General features: G+C 45.2%; 2 protein-coding genes across 18 annotated transcripts in view; one reads left to right on the forward strand and one right to left on the reverse strand.

Moving 5' to 3' along the window:
* PIGL (phosphatidylinositol glycan anchor biosynthesis class L) overlaps positions 1-3,663 on the reverse strand; it is a 97,369-nt gene extending 93,706 nt beyond the window's left edge. Inside the window, exon 1 of one of the 2 annotated variants that reach the window (XM_080680939.1) lies at positions 3,058-3,663. In XM_080680939.1, coding sequence (XP_080537065.1) covers positions 3,058-3,292 — 235 coding nt within the window. In that variant the 5' untranslated portion in view covers positions 3,293-3,663. The remainder of the gene's footprint in view (positions 1-3,057) is intronic. The other variant, XM_080680940.1, reaches the window with a different exon arrangement.
* NCOR1 (nuclear receptor corepressor 1) overlaps positions 3,380-23,929 on the forward strand; it is a gene marked incomplete at its 3' end in the record, with an annotated part of 233,555 nt that continues 213,005 nt past the window's right edge. For 6 of the 16 annotated variants that reach the window (XM_080680915.1, XM_080680917.1, XM_080680929.1 and 3 more), the window contains exon 1: positions 3,886-4,332. Of the gene's footprint in view, positions 3,744-3,885; positions 4,333-23,929 lie in introns of those variants that run through there. The other 10 variants (XM_080680926.1, XM_080680928.1, XM_080680918.1 and 7 more) reach the window with 5 other exon arrangements.

The raw sequence follows: 23,929 nt of genomic DNA on the forward strand, positions 1-23,929 counted from the left end.
TGGTATGTTTTTGGAAATATAATTTGCATGAAAAGCTTTAAAACAACCAAATTTAGAAATCAGTCCTAATAAAATACTATGGAATACATACAGATGTTTGCTGTTATTTGTAATAGAGATAAACTGGAAAAAACAACAACCCTAAATAGACATACAATTAGGGATGACTAAATTAAGATTTATCTCTATGAGACTACTTAAAAGGATATTTACTAGTTCTTATTAATATGGGTAAATGTTTAAATTATAAGTCTCACAAGGACATGGTCCTTACTAGCTTATTTTTACTATTTATTCTTAGGGAATAGCATAAGACCTAGCATATAACCTTTAAATTAAAATATTTTAAAATTAAAACTTTATTTTTTAAAAAGCTGTGTTAGGTTCCCAGCAAAATTAAGGGGAAGGTATAGAGATTTTCCTTCCCATTTACCCTCTGTCTCCACATATACATAGCCTTCTCCATTACCAACATTTCCCATCAGAGTGTTACATTTGTTACAACTGATAAACCTCCATCATTACCACCCAAAGCCCATAGTTTACTCCAGGTGTTGTACATAGCATGGGTTTGGACAATGTATAATGACATATATCCATCATTAAAACATCATACAGTATTTTCACTGCTCTAAAAAAATCCTCTGTGCTCCACCTATTTATTCATCTTTCCTCCCATCTCAACCCCTGCAAAACGATCCTTTTACTGTCTTCATAGTTTTGCCTTTTCCAGAATATCATTTCATTGGAATCATACACTGTGTAGCCTTTTCAGGTTGTCTTCTTTCACTTAGTAATATGCATTTAGGGTTCCTCCATGCCTTTTCATGGCTTGACACCTCATTTCTCTTAGCACTAATAGTCCATTGCCTGGATGTATTAATTTATTTCACTTATTGAAGAATATCTTAATTGTTTCCAAGTTTTGGCAATTATGAATAAGCTGCTATAAACACCCGTGTGCAGGTTTTTGCATGGATATGCTTTCAACTCCTTTGTGTAAATAAATACCAAGTATTGCTCGATAGTTTGGTAAGAGTATGTTTAGTCTTCTACGAAACTGCCAAATTAACTGCCTTCCAGAGTTGCCTAAACCATCTTACATTCCTACCCTTAATAAATGAGACTTCCTGTTGCTCTACATCTTCACCAGCATTTGGTGTTGTCAATGTTCCAGATTTGGCCATTCTAAGTGTAGTACACATACATTTTTTAAAAAATATATTTTATTGGTATTTTACAGAGAGGAAGGGAGAGGGATAGAGAGCTAGAAACATCGATGAGAGAGAAACATCGATCAGCTGCCTCCTGCACACCTCCCACTGGGGATGTGCCCGCAACCAAGGTACATGCCCTTGACTGGAATTGAACCCGGGACCCTTCAGTCCACAGGCCAACGCTCTATCCACTGAGCCAAACCGGTTTCAGCAGTAGTACACATACATATTTATTAAATACTAGAGGCCTGGTGCATAAAATTCGTGCATGAGGGGAGGGGATGTCCCTCAGCCCGGCCTGCATCCTCTTGCAATCAGGACCCCTCGGGGGATGTCCGACTGCCGGCAGTTGGACAGCTCTCTTGCAATCCGGGATTCTGGCTACTAACCGCTCGCTTGCCTGCCTGCCTGATCACCCCTAACCACTCTGCCTGCCTGCCTGATCGCCCCTAACCACTCTACCTGCTTGCCTGATCGCCCCTAACCACCTCTGCCTCGGCCCCTGCTGCCGCGGCTTCCTCTGGAAAGACGTCCAGGTCGTTTGACTGTCTGGTCTAATTAGCACATTATGCTTTTATTATTATAGATTTGGTAAATGAATGAAAAATGTTCAGTGAAAAATATAAAATTACATTAAATTATATTATTTATGTGAAAAATCTGTATATAAAAAGAACTAGAATGACACACCATGAAATGGGAAAAAGGGGTCATGGGCATTTGTTAAGAACAGCTTTATTGAGGTAAAATTTTACATACCATAAAAATTCACCCATTGTATATGTACAGTTCAACTACTTCATTTATACATTGTGCAATTATTGCCATAATCCAGGATCAGGGTCTCATTCTACCTTTTGTTTGGTAAAGGAGGACTTATTCTTTGGAAGTACCCTTCCCTGAAAGTTGGGTGATGTTGAGCTATAAAATCTTAATGTATAAAAAGCCAGGAGCCATCACAACCAAAACAACCGGATGGACGACCCAACAGCAGGCTGCGTGGGGTGGCCAGGCCAGCAGGGGCGGTTAGTGAGGGATGACCAAATGACTGAACAGCAGGCTGAGTTGGGCGATAAGGCTGGAAGGGGGCTTAGTGAAGGACAACCAAAGGACTGAACAGCAGGCTGTGTGCGGTGACCAGGCCAGCGGGGGGGGGGGGGGGGGGGGCAGTTGGGGGCAACCAGGCCAGTGGGGGGGGCACTTGGGGGCAACCAGGCCAGTGGGGGTGGGAGGCAGTTGGGGGCGACTAAGGCGGGCAGGGGGGTAGTTAGGGGCAACCAGGCCGCGGGGGGGAGGGGGGGGCAGTTAGGGGCGATCAGGCAGGCAGGTGAGCAGTTAGGAGCCAGTGGTCCTGGATTGTGAGAGGGATGCCTCCTCCCATGTGCAAATTTCATGCACTGGGCCTCTAGTTATCTATAAAAATTTCAGGGTTGAGCAGGCATGATATAACTAGATTCTGTTTCGTGTACTATGGTAGGATCATTATTCTTGGTCCTTCTGCAAATAAAAAGGTTCCACAGAATAATGAGTACAGTCACATTTTCCAAAGGAAATGTAGATAGTGAATGGAATCAAATGTGAGCAGTTCTCTTGTGAGTAATCTTGCTAGCAGAGTACGAAAGCTGAGGACGTCCCCCAACCAATCTGGGAAACTGGACGCTACAGTCCCTAGGCTGGAGCCACCCATTCTCTGTGAAGCGCCCAGAGAAGGGACCTTTGGAGTATATTTAGTTAACTCTCTACAACAGAGAATACTTTGGGGAAAAGTCGACTGAGATAGGTGAGCACTTAAACATCCTTCACAGCCCCGGGTCCCAACGCCCCGCCTGCAGCCTCCTACCTGCAGAGAAGCATAGCAGGAACACCTGATGCCTCAGGCGGGCCAAGCCTAACAAAGTGGGAGCAAAGAACATGGCTTCATCGTCGGGGTGCGCGATCACCAGGAGGGTCCGGCTTCCTCTTCCCAACAGGCCAGCCTGCACCTGATTCTTCATTCGTTCCAAGAAGTGCCAAACCCAGAAGATGCCGGGTGCTAGAATCGCCACAGCCAAACACAGAACACCCACTGCTTCCATGCTATGTAAGTGGCATAGCGCCTGCGTAACAGGGACAGGTGCGGCGGAGCCGATTCCGGGGGGGAAACTGCACTCCGCGGGAATTTTGTTCCGAGTTGAGGTCCGTCCTGCCAACCCGCTCCTAAAGCGTGAGGCTTTAAATGTTGGGTGCCTGTGATGGGTTTGCACTGTCGCCTCCCTACACTTACCGAGTTCTCTCTACTTTATGTAGCGTTTATGAGGACTGTGACAGCTCGGAACCGAACCTCTTCCTGTCAGTTTCTACCCTCGTCCTTACATAGTCCAATCGTTTCACTGTCAGAGTGAGGCTGACGGGCGCACTTTGTGGTCGCAAGGGTCACAGGCTCCGAGTGACTAGATTAAGGACTGACATTAAGGACAAATAGGCATCGCCCGTTTTCCAGTGAAGTCTCGGTGCGAATTACAGCCGGAGCCCTGGGAAACACCTTGGGTAGGTCTCCAGCATGTGGGGACTGCTTCCACCCCGCTGCCCGCGCTCGCGCCGCCGCCGCCGTTCCGCCGCGCCAAGGAGGGGTCGCAGGGCTGGGGGCTGGGCCTCACGTCCTTCCCTTTCTTACATCCGGGAAAGGCCCGAGTGCGGGGGAGTCGGCGGCTCGCGGTGGGCGCCCCAGGCAGTGCGCGATGGCAGCGCCGGTCCCGGTCGGGCACGGTGCTGCCGGGCCTGTCTCAGGGGAGGGCACCGCCGCCGCCAGGCCAATGCGAAACGAGAGGACCGGGCGCGGGCGACCTAGGAAGCTCGGCCGAAGTGGAAGCCGGGCCCCGCCGGCGGAGGGAGTCGGTCCGCCGACCTTCCGGAAGGAGGAGGAGCCGGCGCCGGAGCCGCCTGAGCGCGGCCGCCCGGCTGGGGGAGGGAGCGGGGTTGAGTCAAGATGGCGGCCAAGGTGGCGAAGCAGCAGCGGCAGCTGGAGTGAGCGCCGGCTCGCCGCGCCGAGCGAGGTACCGAGGTAGCGACCCGTGCCGGGGCCGCGTCCCGCCCATCAGGCCCGGGCGCGCCGGCCACCACGCTGCGCCAACTCCCGGTGAGTAGGCCCCGGCTTCCGGGGCCCGCTTGTTCGGGGGCTTCAGAGGGCGCTCAGGACAGCGGCCGCGGGGGTAGCCTCCCTGCGGGGCGAGGGACGTCGCGGACCCGGCAGGTGGGGACCCGACCCAGTCGCCGGCCCCTTCTCCTCGACCGCCCAGGGCGAGTCGGGCGCGGCGGGGAGCTCGGGCTGGGCGAGTGGAAGAGGCTATGGAGTTTGGAGGAAGAATGGGCTGCGGCCAGGCCGGGCGGCCAAAGGTGTGCAGCGGGGAGGGGCGTGCGGAGGCCGGGTGGCCGGGACCCCGGCGGGCCGCGCGGTGGCCGCTGCACTCAGTCGGAGGCGGAGTCGGTGGCCGGCTGGGAGAGTGGAAGGGGTTAGGGAGGGTGACAGCGATGGACTAGCGCGTGAAGAACAAACTAGTTCGCCTTTCTAACCAAATCACTCTGGAGAGTAATGGCGAAGGGTGGGTAGTGGTGGCGATTGCAAAGATCGGAATTCTGTACCTTCTGTCTTTTATATTAGCTTTAATGTGCGAAGTCGGTGAATTCTCTTTTTGGGCGTAAGAGGGATTTGAGAAACTGTAATTGAGAAATCAGTCTTAATGGAGAAGAAACTGAATTTGAATTCTTCGAATTAACTGAACTAGGTATAGTCGAGGACTAAGGTGTGGGTGGGTGGGAATAAGTGATGTTTTTGAAACATCAGTTTTATTTATGCTTCAGCAGTTAACCTTGGAGAGTAGTGTGGTATTGGTAATTCTAATCTTTGGAATTAGTATATTCACCTGCATCAGATTTGCTTCCTTAATCATGTCCCAATTTTGAAATTTACATTCCTTGTGTTTACCCTGGCGAGGTAATGATGGGAGGTGGAACATTGTGCAAAGAGCAACAGGCCTCGGATTTAAAAATGCCAACAAAGTATTCATTCATTCGTTTAGCGTATCTTGATTAGTAGCTCCTGCTGATGGTCACATGTGATTGTCCCTTGGATAACTGAAGAGTTGGTGGCATTATTTAATTTTTAATGTTTTTTTTTCCCCAAAAGTTTTCATGTACTTTTTCATAAAGTTATTTATTGGAGGAATCAATTTGCTGGGGCTAGGAGTAGCCCAATTTTAGAATCTTATGTCTAAATAGGTAAAAATTACGGAAGAAATAACCACAAATTGTTGGAAAAAGAAATACTCTATTTTCTTATTTTATTAAAATCCAGTGGAAGTTTATTTATTTTAATATTTATAGTACACAGTTGCTTTGCTTTGCCTTGTTTTAAGCACACCTGTTACTAGAAATCAAGGTTAACATGTACATGTAAATAATATGCACATACATACATAAGGGTGTGATTACTTGCAATATTAAAATAAAATACTATTTTCTTTTACAAAAGGCTTGCCATATGTTGAACTACTCCCCCAGAAAAAATATAATACACAGAGTACCGATTGTTCCTTTAATGAAATTGTGACATTATGGAATTTGATCAACCTTTCTGTGCTTCAGTTTCCTCACCTATGATAGGAGAAAACATCTCTCCCAGGATTGGCTGTTGTGAGCCTAAGAAAGTTAATAGTTATGAAATTATTTTAAATAGGTTGAGAGGGTTATATTTCTGTAAGGTAGTAACAGCTCCCTCTGCACTTGTGAAATGCTTTATTTGCACATCTCATGGCATTTACACTTTCTACCTTATATTTAGCTTTTTATTACCTGTTTTATCTCCTCTGGAGGGAAGGATAGGCCCTTCTCTGATTTTATCTTTAAGTTTATGGCAAATTTAAAGATAAAATCAGAGGATTTTATTTTCTGTGTAGAATATTGATACTGCAATATTTATAAAATGAATAAACATTGCATTCTAATTAGAAAAATGGATTCACATTACAACTTATCCAGATACACTTGTTACCTCTGGTGTAACATTCTCTGAGATATCTATCTATCTATATAAAAGCCTAATATGCAAATTGTCCCCTTGGGAGTTCGACCGAGACCAAGAGTTCGATTGCTCGCTATGATGTGTGCTAACCACCAGGGAGCGGTGCAGAACAAAGGAAGACCTCGGCCCGGCAGCTGGCAGCCAGGGAAGGAAGGCCACGGCCAGCAGGTGGAAGGCTTCAATCAGCCCTGATCGCTGGCTAGGGATAGGGACCCTACTTGTGCAGGAATTTCGTGCACCAGGCCTCTAGTCTATATATATGAAAGGCTAATATGCTAAGTGTGCCTTCTACCATCCGACCGGTCACTATGACGTGCACTGACCACCAGGGAGCAGAAGCTCAACGCAGAAACTGCTGAGCTGCAGTGATTTGGCAGCGGCAGTTCTCGGGTGACGCACCCTGAAACCAGAGAGGAAGGAGCCCAATTCCTCACGGGGCTGCATGATTCCACCTTTGGCTGTGGGTTATGTTGTTGCTGGAGCACTGTCGGCCCCAAATCTGGTTTACTGCAAACTTGCATTTGTGTTCCACACCTTGTACAACAGCACCTTTGCAGTGCTCTCTTGCACTCCAGGACCCCTCAGGGGATGTCAGAGAGCTGGTTTTGGCCCGATCCCTGCAGGCTCACTCCCCAGACGCCTTTCAAGCCACGTTGCCACCCCAGGTGCGGCCTGCGGCCGGGGAGGGACCACATGAGGTTGGCTCCAGGGTGTGTCCAGCCCATCTCGCCCAGTCCCACCCCGCCAGCCACCTTCTAATTAATTTCCTTTCAGTGTGCACGAATCCGTGCACTGGGTCACTAGTGTGTGTGTGTGTGTGTATGTGTATAAACTGCCTGTCATGTTGAATTTAATTATATAGTAAGACTTAAGTATTTGGCCTGCCCACATTTTTTTAAAAAGGCACAAAATGTTTGAAATTAACTTATATTTTCTTTGAAGTTAATTGTTTAAAAGTTTGTTTCCAGGCTAGGCAAATTTAGATTAGTTAGTTTTTCTTAAAGCTTTTTAAAAAATTGGTGAAGGATCAGATTTTCTTGCCATTGCTATCTGCAGTGGAAAGCAAAGGGCTTTGAATAGGCCAGAACTTGATGTAGGTCAGCAATTTTCAACCTTTTCCTTCTCATTGGCACACATAAACTAATGACTAAAATTCTGCAGCACCAAAATATATTTTTGGTGATCTGACAAAAAATTAGGTATAATTTTGATTCAGTCACACTGGATGGCTATTGTGTTCGCTATTGTCATTTTTTAATTTGACAATATAAGGGAAAACAGGTCAGTGCCCATGATGAAGTAGTCAGGTATTGCATGTTTTAAAAATTCTTGTGGCATACTGGTTGAAAATAGCTGATGTAGGTAAATGTCAGGATATTTGTTACTTGTTTCTTTTTCTTTTTTTAAAAATATATTTTATTGATTTTTTACAGATAGGAAGGGAGAAGGATAGAGAGTTAGAAACATCGATGAGAGAGAAACATCGATCAGCTGCCTCCTGCACACTCCCCACCGGGTATGTGCCTGCAACCAAGGTACGTGCCCTTGACTGGAATTGAAACTGGGACCCTTGAGTCCGCAGGCCGACGCTCTATCCACTGAGCCAAACCAGTTAGGGTGTTACTTGTTTCTTTGTGTTTATTTTGTAGTTCAGTTTTAATTGTATTTCGTCTTAGTTACAATTTCAAACCCTTAATTGATGGCTGGGAATGATAGAGGTTTTCCATACTTAGTTTCATCTATCCTTCCTTCCTCTTCCTTCTTTCCTTCCTTCCTTCCTTCCCTCCCTCCCTCCCACATCCCTCCTTCCCTCCCTCCTTCCTTTGAAGATTTTAAAATATATTTTTTTATAGAGAGATGAGGGGGTGGGGAGAGAGAAAGAGAAAGAGAGAGAGAAAGAGAGAGAGAGAGAGAGAGAGAGAGAGAGAGAGAGAGAGAGAAGAGCGAAACATTGATGGGCTGCTTCCTGCACTTTCCCTACCTGGGAATTGAACCGGCAACCTTTTGGTGGACAGGATGATACTCAACCAACTGAGCCACATCAGCCAGGGTCTGTCTATTCTTTTACTTCAGATATGGATTTTAGTAGAAGTAGTAAATGTTCATCATAATTAATTGTGTTAACTTATTGATTAGAGGTTCATATATAGTTCATTGCCCTGTGTAACTGGTGTTAAGTGCTTTTATGTTCAGGGCACATTACTAAGTACTATAAAGTTAAGTGGATTAATATGTGCACAAATAACTCAGTCTGTAGATTGCCTGATATTTTGTCCTTTTCAAGTTTGAGGATGCAAAAAGTACATTTAGATAGATGGTTAAGAAAACATTTTGTTTGTTTCTTTTTCTATTAGGACTTATTAGGAGTATTAAAAAGCTATGAAAAGCTTCTGATATGTAGCAATAACTATGTAGAGCAACTGTTTTATTTGGGTATTCTTATGGTAGTTGTTTTCCTTGAACATTTTTACTACCAATTTTTCTACACCAGGAGCTAGTGTGGTCAAAATATTATATTACTTGGATAGTTTTCAGATATAACATACAAATCCTCTTTGCATTTGAAGAGGAATTCTTCAGTTTAATTCTTCCATGTGTGCTATTATTACTTTTACTTAAATATGATCTCAAAAAAATTTAAGTTGGTAAAAACAAAATGCTAATAATTTATAGAATTATAGAACATAGAGTCATATAGGTTATCTACAGATGCTCCTTGATGGGGTTATGTCCTGCTAAACCCATCTTAAGTTGAATATATTGTAAGTTGAAAATGCACTGAGTAGACTTAACCCAGTGGTCGGCAAACTCATTAGTCAACAGAGCCAAATATCAACAGTACGACGATTGAAATTTCTTTTGAGAGCCGAAAACTGACTTCTGCGCATGGGCCACAAAGTTTCAATCGCACTGTACGTGCGCGCCCGCACGTGGTATTTTGTGGAAGAGCCACACTCAAGGGGCCAAAGAGCCGCATGTGGCTCGCGAGCCACAGTTTGCCGACCACTGACCTAACTTATTGAAGGAACATCCTAGCCTAGGCTACCTTAAACATGCTGAGAACACTTACATGAGCTTACAGTTGGGCTAATGTGAATTCTTTTTTTTAAATTTCTTTATTGATTAAGGTATTACATATGTGTTCTTACTCCCCCATTACCCCAAATTCTTCTTTTTAAAAAATTTTATTTATTGATTGATTTTAGAGAGAGAGAAAGATAAACACCAGTTTGTTATTGCACTCATTCATGCATCAATGGTTGATTCTTGTATGTGCACTGACCGAACCTACAACCTTGGTGCCTCTGATGATGGTCTAACCATGAGCTACCCGGCTAGGGCTGGGCTAATGTAATTTCATCTCAAGAGTAATTGCTTACCTTTTCTCATCAAGCAAGAGACATGGCATATTATAGAACTGATGAGATGGGAAAATACAAAACACAATATCCAAATAACTCTGGCAACACAGAACACTGTAGAATATCTGCTGTTTATCCTCTTGATCAAGTCATTTTGCTTTGTTTTTTTGTTAATCCTCACTCAATATTTTTCCATTGATTTTTAGAGAGAGTGGAAGGGAAGGGGAGAGACGGAGAGAGAGAAACATCGATGTGAGAAAGACACATGGATTGGTTGCCTTCCGCGTGGCCCTGACCTGGGATAGAGCCTGCAACTGAGGTATGTGCCCTCGACTGGAATTGCTGGAATCAAACCTGCAACCCTTAGGTCCACCAGCTGATGCTCTATCCACTGAGTCAAACCGACTAGGGCTTGATCAAGTCTTTGACTGGGAGCCTTGCTCACTGCTGCTGCCCAGCATCACAAGAAAGTATTGTACTGTGTATTGCTAGCCCAGGAAAAGGTCAAAATTCGAAATATGGTTTCTACTGAATGCCTATCGCTTTTACCACATTGTAAAGTGGAAAAAGGTCATACGTAGAACAAATGTAAATTAGGGGCTATCTGTAGTCTTACCTTGTTTTTTGTGTGTTTTTTTTTATTGATTTTTTTTTTTTTTTTTACAGAGAGGAAGGGAGAGGGACAGATAGTTCAAAACATCAGTGAGAGAGAAACATCAATCAGCTGCCTCCTGCACACCCCGCCCCTGGGGATGTGCCTGCAACCAAGGCACATGCCCCTGACTGGAATCGAACCTGGGACCCTTGAGTCCGCAGGCCGACGCTCCATCCACTGAGCCAAACCGGTTAGGGCAGTCTTACCTTGTTTTACTGTTTTCTGAGGGCCACAGAAATGAAGTGATCTGTCTAAATTGTAATGGGGCACTAGCAGGATCCAGTCTTTTGACATCCAGTGTAGCGCTCCTTTCATTACACCATATCATCGATGGCAGCAATTTTCAACCACTGTGCTGCAAGAGTTTTTAAAACATGCAATACCTAAGTGGTCGGGCACTGACCTCTTTTCCCTTAGATTGTCAAATAAAAACATGACAATGGCCAACACAACAATAGCCATCCTGTGTGAATGAATCAAAATTATACCTTTGTTTGTCAGATCAGTGAAAAATGTAACATTTTTTGGCATGCCACAGAATTTTAGTAATTAGTTTATATGTGCCACTAGAGGCCCGATGGATGAAGTTCCTGCAAGGGGTTTGGCCCTTGCAGCTGCGGTAGCTGCCTCGGCCCTCCCAGCCCTGGCTTCGTCCAGAAGGTTGTCTGGATGGTTGTTCTGCTGTTTGGCTGTCTGGTCTAATTAGCATATTATGATTTTATTATTATAGATGAGAGAAAAAAGGTTAAAAACCACTGATCTATGGGATTATTCAATGTGATGATTGACAGTTACTTAAATATTGGTGTGGATAGGAATAAGAGATCGTTTATTCAGTTTAGGTATTGAATTTAAGGTATTTCTTAATTTTAAATTTCTGTAATAAAATCAGTAATGTGATCACTGGGAATTACCTACTTTGCTTAATTATCAATCTGCTATGATTAAAAAAATGTCTTTGAGGTTATCTGGACCTAGTGATATATATATTTAAAAACTATATTTTTAATAGAGGCCTGGTGCATGAAATTCGTGCACGGGGGTGTGTGTCCCTCAGCCCAGCCTGCACCCTCTCCAATCTGGGACCCCTCGAGGGATGTCCGACTGCTCGTTTAGGCCCGATCCTACTGGGCAGTCAGACATCCCTCTCACAATTCAGGACTGCTGGCTCCCAACAGCTCGCCTGCCTGCCTTCCTGATTGCCCCTAAACCCTTCTGCCTGCCAGCCTGATCACTGCCTAACCACTCCCCTGCCAGCCTGATTGATGCCTAACTGCTCCCCTGCCAGCCAGTTTGCCCCTAACTACCCTCCCCTGCAGGCCTGGTCACCCCTAACTGCCCTCTCCTGCAGGCCTGGTCACTCCTAACTGCCCTCTCCTGCAGGCCTGGTCCCCCCCAACTGCTCTCCCCTGCAGGCCTGGGTCCCCCCCAACTGCCCTTCCCTGCAGGCCCGGTCACCCCCAACTTCCCTCCTCTGCCTGCCTGTTACCCCTAACTGACCTCCCCTGCAGGCTTGATCACCCCCAACTGCCCTCCCTTGCAGGCGTGGTCCCTCTCAACTGCCCTCCCCTGCTGGCTTGATTGCCCACAACTGCCCTCCCTTGCAGACCTGGTCCCTCCCAACTGCCCTCCCCTGTTGGCCGTCTTGTGGCAGTGATCTTGTGTCCACATGTGGGCAGCCATCTTGTGTGTTGGAGTGACAGTCAATTTGCATATTATTCTTTTATTAGACAGGATTAGATAGGATAGAGGCCTGGTGCACAGGTGGGGGGCTGGCTGGTTTGCCCTGAAGGGGGTCCCGGATCAGGGTGGGGGTTCCCTTGGGGTGTGGGGCAGCCTGGGCGAGGGGCATGTGGTGGTTTGCAGGCTGGCCACGCCCCCTGGCGGCCCAAGCAGAGGCCCTGGTATCTGGGATTTATTTATCTTCTATAATTGAAACTTTGGAGCCTTGAGTGGAGGCCAAGGCAGGCCAGGGCTGCGGAAACTTGGCTTCCTCCATCGCCGGGGGCAACTCAAGCCTCCTGCTCTCTCTAGCTCCGTGGCTGCTGCTGTTTTTGTTGGGATTTATTTATCTTCTATAATTGAAACTTTGTAGCTTTAAGCGGAGGCCAAGGAAGGCCAGGGCAGGCGGAAAGCTTGGCTTCCTCCATTGCCGGGGAAACCCAAGCCTCCTGCTCTCTCCGTGGCTGCAGCCATCTTGGTTGGGTTAATTTGCATACTGGCTCCTGAATGGCTGATGGGCGTGGCTTTGTGGGTATAGTAGAGGTACGGTCAATTTGCATATTACTCTTTTTTTATTAGATAGGATTGATTTCAGAGAGGAAGGGAGAGGGAAGAGAGAGTTAGAAACATCAGTGAGGAGAGAGAATCATTCATTGGCTGTCTCCTGCACGCCCCCTACTTGGGATAGAGCCTGCAACTTGGGCATGTGCCCTGACCAGGAATTGAACTATGACCTCCTGGTTCATATGTCTACAGTCAACCACTGAGCCATGCCAATGGGGCTGGACCTAGTGATATTTTATGAAATTAAACTATTACAAGAAATTTTGTTATGCCAGTGGTTACCTCTGAGAACTAAACATAGAGATTATACTAGTAAATTAGCTATTGTTTGCTTCCCTAACTCTAAAATTCTTTCTGTTTTTAATTTTTTTGGGATTTATTTCTGGTTGCATGGTTTTTCCACCAAATAGCCAGAAATGTCAATGCTATTTAGTGAATAATCCATCCTTTAGATTTGCAACCTTTATAATTTATTCTGAATGTGTTTGGAACTGTTATGTACTATTATGTTCTCTTGATCTTTTGTTGTATATTACCATATCCTTTAAAATATCCTATCTAATAAAGAGGGAATATGCTAATTAACCATCACTCTGTCACAAAGATGGCTCCACCCACAGCTGAGGCCAAGTTCCCATAAGGAGCCTTAACAAGCAATCAGCAGGGACCTGAGGTTATGCCCTCCCCCGCCCCCATGGGGCTTAACAGGGGACCTCAAGGTGCGCTTCCCGTCCTGGTTCTGGGCTAAGGGACATCAGGCTGCTCCCCTCGCCCCAGCACCAGGCCAGGGGACCTCAGGCCATGCTCCCCACCAGGTGGGGCTTGACAGGGAACTTCAGGCCGCACCCCCACCCCGGCACCAGGCTGGAGGACCTCAGGCCGCACCCCCCGCCCCAGCACTGAGCCAGGGGACCTGAGGCTGCGCCCCCCTGCCTGGCGGGGCTTGACAGGGCACCTCAAGGTGCACCCCCAGTGCTGGGTTGGGGGAACTCAGGCTGTGCCCCCCGCCCAGTGGGGCTTGACGGGGGACCTCAAGGCACGTCCCCCCACCTCTGTCTGGGCTGGGGGACCTCAGGCCATGCCCCCCGTCCTGGTGCCGGGCCAGGGGACCTGAGGCTATGTTACCTGCCTGGCGGGGCTTGACAAGGGTGGGACTAGCCAGGTCTGGATCTATCCCAATGAGGCGGGGGCGGGGTGGCCGGGTCTGGGTCTCACAAGATTTTGAGGCGCATGTGGGTGGGCGGGGACTTGACTTTGGGTCCCGTGGTGTGCCCCAGACTCTGACAGGAGGAAGGTTTTCATATACATTTTACTAATTTTCTTTCATCTCTGACACTTCTATTATAGAGAAAGGGAAAATAGCAATATTAAATTGTTTCCTCTAATCCCCTTTTAATGTGCACAAATTGCGTGCACCGGGCCACTAGTTGTTTCATAATTGTAATACTGGAAGGGTTAGTCACCTGTTCATTACTGTTTGTTTGTTTGTTTTTTTTCAGCCTTTGACAGTTCTTGTCTATGTGTTCTGGATGAATTTTAGAATCATTCTGTGAAGATCAAAAAAAAATCCTGTTGAGATTTTTATCGGGAATACTGACTATTGATTGGGAATATTAAATTTAAAGGTTAATTTTGGTGAAATTGGAACCTTTATGTACTTACTATCCTCTAACAGACTTTCATATTCTCAGTAGATTTTCAAACTTTATTTCAATTAAATTTTTTACATCTCTTACTTACTTTGTTAAACAAATACAGTAGGAAGTCGCCGAAACCGGTTTGGCTCAGTGGATAGAGGCCTGCGGACTCAAGGGTCCCGGGTTCGATTCCGGTCAAGGGCATGTACCTTGGTTGCGGGCACATCCCCAGTGGGGGGTGTGCAGGAGGCAGCTGATCGATGTTTCTCTCTCATCGATGTTTCTGACTTTCTATCCCTCTCCCTTCCTCTCTGTAAAATATCAATAAAATATATTAAAAAAAATACAGTAGGAAGTCAAACAGGGAGTTATATTCTATGGGGGAGACAGTACATACACATAATCAAGTAAAATGAAATAATTCATTAGATTATAATTAATCCTGTAAAGAAAAACAAGGGTGATGTGATTGAGAGTAACTGGTGGGAGCCTACCTTATAATGTGGTTGGGAAAGGCTTTTCTGAAAAGATGACATTTGAACTGAGACTTAAGTTTGGGGAGAAGTCAACCGTGGGAATAAGCCAGGAAGAATGTTGAAGGCAGAGAGTGAAGAAGGACAAAGACCTGAGGCAAAAAAGGGTCCTACATGCAGAATGACAGAACTGTAAGGAAGCTTCGGTTGTTGGGGCCTACTGAACAATTGGGAGAGAAACAGGCCAGATTGGTCGGGACTTGTGGGCCCTAGTGAGTATTGGGATTTTGTTTGAAGTTGCCTGGTAAACCCTGGGGAGTTTTAAGCAGAATGAATGTTCCGATTTCTGGTTTAAAAGAATGTTTTGATCAGTGGAGAAAGTATTGAAGTAGGAAGTCCACTTAGGAGTTTCTTGCAGCAAGAGATGAAGTTGGGGGAGTTGAGATGGAGAAGAGTGGGAGGCTTGGGGGAAGTGTCCGGAGTGGAAGGAAGAAGAGGGGACTTGTAGTTGGAATAGGTGTTATTGGGAGTTAAGCACTGTTAGGTGCTAGGGAGGCTATAAAGCGAAACAGAGATTGTCCCTGCCCTTACAGGTGTGTAGTGATTTTATTTTTGGATGTAATTCAATAAATTTTATTTTAAGTTAATTGCATTTTTCTACTTTATTTTGGTACATACCTAGAAATAGAGACTGTTCATTAGTCTTGTTTTATTTTGCTTCATAACTTAGCAGCCTGTCTCTGTTTTTGGGTCAAAGGGGAGGCAGCATAGTTATCTTTACTAGTAAGATAACTATCTCTGAGTTAAAAAAAATTACCTTGGAGAAGTTACTTAGCCTTTTTGAAACCTTAATTAGGGAAAATAATGGAACCAGTGTTTTAGGTGAGCTTTTATATGGCCAAGCTGTTAGTGCATTGCCTAGTATATAACAAAAGCTCAATAAATAATAACTTTTTTTTATTCTCCTTAGGTATTGTCATATCTACTATGATAAGCTTCTAGAGTTCAAGTTTTTCTAATCTGAATACACTGTTCTCTTTTGAGTTAATGGAAGAGAAAATTGGCAGATAGTTCATTTTGGCTTTTTTAAATACACACAAACACACACAAACACATATTGATTTCAGGGAGGAAAGGAGCGGGGGGGGGGGGAGAGAGAGAGAGAGAGAGAGAGAGAGAGAGAGAGAGAGAGAGAGAGAGAGAAACATCAGTGATGAGAGAGAATCATTGATCGGCTGCCTCCTGCACGCCCCACACTGGGGATGGAGCCCACAACCCAGGCATGTGCCCCGACTGGGAATCGAACTGTGACTTCCTGGTTCATAGGTCGATGCTCAACCACTGAGCCACACTGGCTAGGCCCTTTCATGTTATCTTCTAAGTAAGATGTCATAATGTAAAAAGAGGCTACAGATAACATATATTGTTAATGCCTTCCCACAGAGGAGTCCCTCCCCTACTTTTTAAGGGAAGAATAGTTTATACCACAGGAGAAATTTTATTCCAGTTTAGCACCACTCTGATCTCATACAAATTACAGAATTCACTTAGATCAGTGGTTGGAAAACTCATTAGTCAACAGAGCCAAATATCAGCAGTACAATGATTGAAATTTCTTTTGAGAGCCAAATTTTTTAAACTTAAACTATATAGGTAGGTACATTGTTATTAACTTAATTAGGGTACTCCTAAGCTGGCCTTTGCTAAAAATTTAAGGGGCCAAAGAGCTGCATGTGGCTCGCGAGCCGCAGTTTGCCGGCCACTGACTTAGATGATTTCTCGTCTCTCCTTTTCTGAGGGCTAGACTCTGAGATAAGCTCAGGAGGTCAGCTTTCTTTTCTCCTTTTTAAATTAAATTTTTAAGTTTTCAATTACAGTTGACATACAGTATTATATTAGTTTCAAGTGTACAACCCAGCGATTAGACATAATTTATGAAGTGACCACCTGATAAGTCTTGTACCCATCTGACACCATATAGTTATTCCAATATTATTAACTATATTTCCTATGCTGTACTTTATATCCTCATGATTATTTTAAGTTCTTAGTTTATTAATCCTCTCATGAAAAAATCTGTGATTACCACAGATAAAGTCACTGAAGAATCTTAACTCCTTCTGTTGTCCCATCTCCAGCTCACTTTTTGCAGCACCAACAATGACCTTTGCACTTCTCCTAATTTTCTTCTTGTGTTCCTCTCTTCAGGTCATTGTTTTCTCATACAGGCAATGTCTTGCAAGTCTCTGTTTGGGTTCATTTTTCTTTGGGTAATCCAAGGAATCATAAATCATGCCAAAGCCAATTGCCTTGCCACCAAATACAGAGATGACATTTTGGCTGGGTTTTCCCGAATTTTTGTCTCAGGTAACGGACATTGATGATCATTTGTTTCCAATAAAGTAGTCTGTTGGTTATGAACTTCCTGGTCCATAAAGCTACTGTGTTCTTCATGACAGTGGCCTGTGATTAAAAAAAAAAATTGTTTTCATTAATACTCACCTGAGGACATGATTTTAGAGAGAAGGAAAGAGAGAGCAAAAGAGATTGGTTGCCTTTCTGTATGCCCCCCACTGGCAATCATACCTGCATCCTAGGTATGTGCCCTGTCCGGGAATCGAACCTGCAACCTTTCCGTGTAGAGGATGACTTCCAGCTGAGCCATCACAGCCAGGGTCGTCATTGTTTTTTGTTTTGTTTTTCAAAAATATGATTTTGTTGATTTTAGAGGAAGGGAGAGGGAGAGAGAAACGCCTCTTGGTTGCCTCCTGCACGCCCCCTAGTAGGGTTCAAGACAACCCAGAATTGTGCTCTGACCAGGAATGGAACCGACCAACCAACTGGGCCACACCAACCGGGGTCATGATTATTTTAAAACTGGCAATTCGGGTTGGCTGGTGTGGCTCAGTGTTTTGAGTGTCGACCTGTCGACCAGGAGGTCATGGTTCACTTTCTAGTCAGGCCATTTGCTTGGGTTTCAGGCTCGATCCCCAGTGTGGACGGTGCAGGAGGCAACTGATCAATGATTATCATCATTTGTTTCTCTCCCTCTCCCTTCCTCTCTGAAATTAATAAAAATATATTTAAAAAAAAAGAAAAACGAAACTGGCTATTTGTATTTCTCAATCCCTTCCCTTTTCACTCATCCCATCTGGCTACTACCAAAATGTCCTCTGTATCTATGAGTTTGTTTCTGTTTTTTTTGTGTGTGTGTTTGATTACACATATAATTGAAATCATATGGTATTTGTCTTTCTCTGTCTGATTTATTTTACTTAGCATAATAAATACCCTCTAGGTCCATCTATGTTGCAAATGTCAAGATTTCATTCATTTTTTATGGCTGAGTAGTATTCCATTGTATATATGTGTACCACGTCTTTCATCCAGTTGTCTATCAATGGACACTTAGGTTGTTTCCATACCTTTGCTGTGATGAATAATGATGCAGTGAACATAGTGTAGTGGTGCGTGTGGTCTTAGTTTCTCCTTGTCTAATGTACTTTTGGAGTTGGACTAGTGCTAGGCTTCTTTGTGAGAATTAGTGCAACCTGATTTGCCTCAGTTTACTAATATTTTGGCATCTGCAATGTTATAGAGGCCATTCCCCTATTCCATACTTTTGTATCAAAAGGTTTTATTATTTGATCATTTAAAAGAAAATTGAATTGTCTATTTTGTAGGATTATTTTTCTGCTTTCGTGAACTGTGGGCTTCGCCTTTGTGTGACCCTGGGTAGGTTCATTCTTGCTCATCAAAAGAGGCATCTACAGTCTCACCACAATGAAGTACATTTTTAATCCCCCCACCCCCCGACCTACACACACACACACACGCGCACACGCACACGCACACGCACACGCACGCACCCGCACACACGTGCGCACGCGCAGCTGAGTCCACCCTGAAAACCTATCCAAGTACATTTTGGTTATACAGAGATTATTGGTCAAAAGCCAGGAGTTCCTGGTGAGAAGGGATTGGGTTGTTTTCCTTTTTGATGACTGTTTTTGAAATTTTGTTGTTGCAAGATACGATTCCTGTTGAGTAAGTGTGTGTGTGTGTGTGTGTGTGTGTGTGTGTGTGTGTGTGTGTGTGTGTCTTTATTACAGTAGTTCCTCCTTATCTGCAGAGGATGTTACCAGACTGCTTCTGTGCTGGGGCTAGCCCTGCTCCTGTAGGGTCAGGACCTTTCATGAGTCAGGCAACCTCCAGGTCCTGACTCATGCAGGAACAATTTCACCACACGAGTCCAGGTGAAAGTGAGAGGAAGTTTATTAAAGCTTGGGACGGTGAGACAAAGGGAGGGCCCCTGGAGACAGGATCAGGGGATAAGCCTGGGACAAGCTGGCACTGCCCATTGCTCCCCTGGGTGCATGTCTTGTGGGAACCCTTAGAGCTTAGGGTAGAAGAAGCAGAGTACATGCCTAAGGAAAGGGGGACACAGGTTTGCTCAAGGAAGAGCTCACACCAGCATCCTTTGTCCTGAGGGTTTTATCTATTTTCTGTAGGTGAGAATTTTAGGGGAGGTCTCGGGGGTGGATCTCAACAGACTATTCATTAGATTTCGGGGTATGTCATTTAGTACATTTATATATTAAAATGAGCTTATAATGGGGCCGGGGTCATTTTCTTTTTTAAAAAAAATATATTTTTATTGATTTCAGAGAGGAAGGGAGAGGGGGAGAGAGAGATAGAAACATCAATTGATTGGCTGCCTTCTGCACCCCCCCCCCCCCTACTGGGGATTAAGCCCACAGCCTGGGCATGTGCCCTTGACAGAATCAAACACGGGACCCTTTAGTCCACAGGTGGACACTCTATCCATTGAGCCAAACCAGGTAGGGCAGGGTCATTTTCTTTTTACTTTTACTTTTATCTTGGACTAGTGGCCCAGTGCATGGATTTGTGCACATTGAAAGTAAATTAATTAGTAGAAATATTTTAGTATCGCTATTCACCCTTTCTCTATGATAGAAGTGTCAGAGATGAAAGAAAATTAGTAAAATGTACATGAAAATAATATATAAATTGATTAATAGATAAACATTAACAACATGATATAACAAATATTTTACATTAAATTTTTACTGTCAGAATCTTTATCATTAATTATTTATTTATTTATTTATTTATTTTAAAATCTTTTTAAAAAATTTTTTTAATTGATTTTTTTACAGAGAGGAAGGGAGAGAGATAGAGAGTTAGAAACATTGATGAGAGAGAAACATCGATCCACTGCCTCCTGCACACCTCCTACTGGGGATGTGCCCGCAACCAAGGTACATGCCCTTGACCAGAATCGAACCTGGGACCTTTCAGTCCTCAGTCCAACTCTCTATCCACTGAGCCAAACTGGTTAGGGCTATCATTAATTTTTTAAAATATGCTGGGCATTCTGGAAAATTTAAATAATTGGGACAAACTTTGCCTTTGCTACAACATTGAGTAAATTTTCCATCAGATGGTTTTTTCATCGGAGAAATTTAGGGATAGGCAAAATTGACATGTAACAGTCATTCCTCCGCAACTGTGTTTGATAATTGCATCCTCATTTACCTCATTTTCTCTATGAAGGCAGTTCCTACCAGTATTGGTAGTACTTGTCGACGACTTTTCTTCAGACATATTCTGTCAACGATGTCACTTTCTTTTGGCTTCAGAGGTACGTTGTGCCAATAGATGTTCTTCAGAAATACTCTGCAGGCCACCCAGAGGGACCCCACCCATGCACGAATTCGTGCACCGGGCCTCTAGTTAGCATATATATACACACTAGGGGCCTGTGCATGAAATTTGTTCACTGAGGGGGTGTCCCTCAGCCCAGCCTGCCCCCTCTCACAGACTGGGAGCCCTCAGGGGATGTTCTTCTGAGGGCTTAGGCCCACTCCTCGTGCCTACACCGAAGTCTGGCCTCCCTCTGTGGGAGGCGACCGGGTTGATCAGGGGAAGGCTCCAGCCCCATCAACCAGCTGCTGCAGCCACTGCCAGCCACCGCAGCTGCCAAGGTGTTTTCATCAACATGGACTCCAGTCCTTTCACCATGAAAAAATGACAACTTTCTTTAGGTATTTTCAAGATGTGTCTTTCATAGAATATGATCTTTCTTTCTTCCTCCCCTCTCCTCCCCTCCCCTCCCCTCCCCTCCCCTCCCCTCTCCTCCCCTCCCTTTCCCTCCCCTCCCCTTCCTTCCCCTTCCCTTCCCTTTCCTCCCCTTCTTTCTTCTTTTCCTCACCTGAGGATATGTTTCCATTGATTTTTAGAGAATGTGGAAGAGAGAGAGGGAGAGACAGAGAGAAACATCAGTGTGAGAGGGACACTTTGATTGGTTGCCTCCCGCATGAGCCCTGACCTGGGCCCCAGCCAGGGAGGAGCCTGTAACCTAGGTACATGCCCTTGATCAGAATCAAACCCGGACCCTGCGGTCGGCAGGCCGAGGCTCTATCCACTGAGCCAAACCAGTTAGGGCAGGATATTACATTTCTTAGCCCCTCCAGCAGCGGACCTTCTTTTTTTTTCTCCAGGAGTGTGGTGGAAAAACCCTAGATCACCTTCTTGGATTCTTATTACCCAAGTTACCAAGAACACTGCAAGTGGTGGCATACAGGGAGCTTAGCCAATGAGCAGTCAGAAAAGGTGTTTACGCTCGAACTACTTTGGCTCAGTGGATAGAGCGTCGGCCTGCAGACTGAAGGGTCCCAGGTTTGATTCCTGTTAAGGGCCTGTACCTTGGTTGGGGGCACATCCCCAGTGGGGAGTGTGCAGGAGGCAGCTGATTAATGTTTCTCTCTCATCGATGTTTCTGACAGTCTATCCCTCTCCCCTCTTCTCTGTAAAAAAATCAATAAAATATATACTTTTTTAAAAAAGAAAGGAAAGGTGCTTCATCTGCAGCCCTTGTGCAGAGGATCCCCTGCATTGTGTCCACTGGGCTACAGGTGTGTCCCCAGCTGCTGGGGCCACGGCCCTAAGCCTGGCAGCTCCGCATTTGCTGTGTCCATGGGCTGAGGGGTATGGATCCTGTGGACACAGCGCGCGGCGGCTGCCAGGGGCACGCCCCCAAGCTGGGCGGCCCCACGTTCACTGTGTCTGCAGGCTGGGGGGCGTGGATCCTGGGGACACAGCATGTGGTTGTAGACAGCGCCTGGGAAGACACATGGGCATTCTTTAATTATTGTCAGCTGAACCCAGTAGCATCGGCAAAACCACGCCCTGGGAACACGCCTTGCCAAAAGGGCAAGGGTGTTGTCAGCTTGACCTTCATTTCAGCCTGTGGTGTGGGGAAGTGTTTTTTGATATCTAAATCCAGCCTAGCACCAGGAATGCTCAGGGCCTACTCAAGAATGCAAATAATCTCCTTTTGTCTTGACCTTTTGGTGAAATTTCCTGGTATTTGGGATATAAAATAAACTTGCTGGATTGGCACTGGGTCCCTGTCTCTCCATCAGAAGAGGACGGTGGTCCCACCCGGTCCCAGCTTTTTCCTTCTATCTCTGTGTCTTGTCTCTTTCTTTTATTTCTCAATCCCCAGCCGCCCCTACTCAGGAACTAGACCCACTCTCTAGCTGTGCTGGACGCGGAAAGAGAGAAATACCTACACACGGTGGCTGCCGGGGCACGCCCCCAAGCCCGGTGGGCCCGTGTTAGCTCTGTCTGCCGGGCTGGGGGGCGTGCACCCGGGCCGCTTAGCGCTTACGTTTGGCGCCCCCGACCGCTTGTCCCGGGACCCAGCCCGCTTGGTGCCAGCGCCCGTAGGCCACTCCTGGCTGGGGGCGTTCTGGGACCCTGGCTGCTCAGGGCCTATCTGCAGACCTACAGGCTCAGAGCGGTCTGGGTCCCGAGGATGTTCCTGGGACCTAGGCTGCTCAGCGCCTGTGTACGCAAATTAACTCCCCATCTTTGTTGGGTTAATTTGCATACACATTCCTGATTGGCTGGTAGGCGTCGTGGAGGTACGGTCAATTTGTATCTTTCTCTTTTATTAGTGTAGATAAATATTTGACTCTAATTAGATGGTTTGTTTGTTTTTTGTTGTTATCTATCACCCTAAGGTGATTTAACCCACCTGCTCTTAGATATCCTTGGTTAGGGCAGTGGTCTGCAAACTCATTAGTCAACAGAGCCAAATATCAACAGTACAGTGATTAAAATTTCTTTTGAGAGCCAATTTTTTTAAACTTCTTCTGACGCCACTTCTTCAAAATAGACTCACCCAGTCTGTGGTATTTTGTGGAAGAGCCACACTCAAGGGCCCAAAGAGCTGCATGTGGCTTGTGAGCCGCAGTTTGCCGACCACAGGGTTAGGGGATAGGTTTAAACCACCGCTCCTAGGTATCTTTGGTTAGGGGGGATAAAATCTTGGGATTTATCAGCTGGCTGTTAATTGTTCAACCTTTCCAGCTGTTTGTTCAGCCATTTGTCTCAGTTTTCTCATTCCACTTGCCAGGGAATTTTCCTAGGTTCTTACTAACTTGCTTCAGGAATATGTTCCAAGATCCCCAGTGAATGCCTGAAACCATGGATGGTACTGAATCCTACATATTCTATGTTTTTTTTCTATTACATACATACTTTTTCTCTTAAAGAAACCAGTTTACTTCTTTTGGCGTATCCAAATTGCCAGCATCGCTAATCTTGTGCTTTTGGGGCCATTGTAAAATAAGGGTTACTTGAACACAAGTACTGTGATACTGCTACGGTTGATTGGATAATTGAGACAGCTACTAAGTGACTAATATGCAGGTAACATATGCAGAATGGGTATGCTGGACACAGGGATGATTCATGTCTGGGCAGGATGGAGGATAGAGTAGGATGGTGGGAGATTTAAAAGTCATGAATTATTTCTGGAATTTTCCATTTAATATTTTTGTATTGCAGTTGACCACGAGTAGCTGAAACCGCAGGCAAGGGGGGTGGTCAACTATGGTACTTTAATGTGGGAAGATACAAAAAGGAATTTAAGTAGAGCAATTTCATTTTACTGCATTTTATTGCCTATTTGTAAAATATAGGAGGCTAGTTATGAGTTTATCTGTAAAATCCAGATAAAATGTGTTCTTGTCACTTATAACAGTGACATTTAATTCTAGTATATTATTTACGTTCTAAAATATAATTATACTAAATGTTTATTATGAGGAGGTTGCACATAAAACCTTGACCAGGTTTCTTTTTTTTTAAAGTTGCCCAAATAGGGTCCCTGCCTCTCCATCAGAGAGGATGGCGTCCCACCTGGTTCCC

Source organism: Plecotus auritus, assembly GCF_963455305.1.
Source record: "Plecotus auritus genome assembly, chromosome: 7".
NCBI classification, from domain to species: Eukaryota; Metazoa; Chordata; class Mammalia; order Chiroptera; family Vespertilionidae; genus Plecotus; species Plecotus auritus.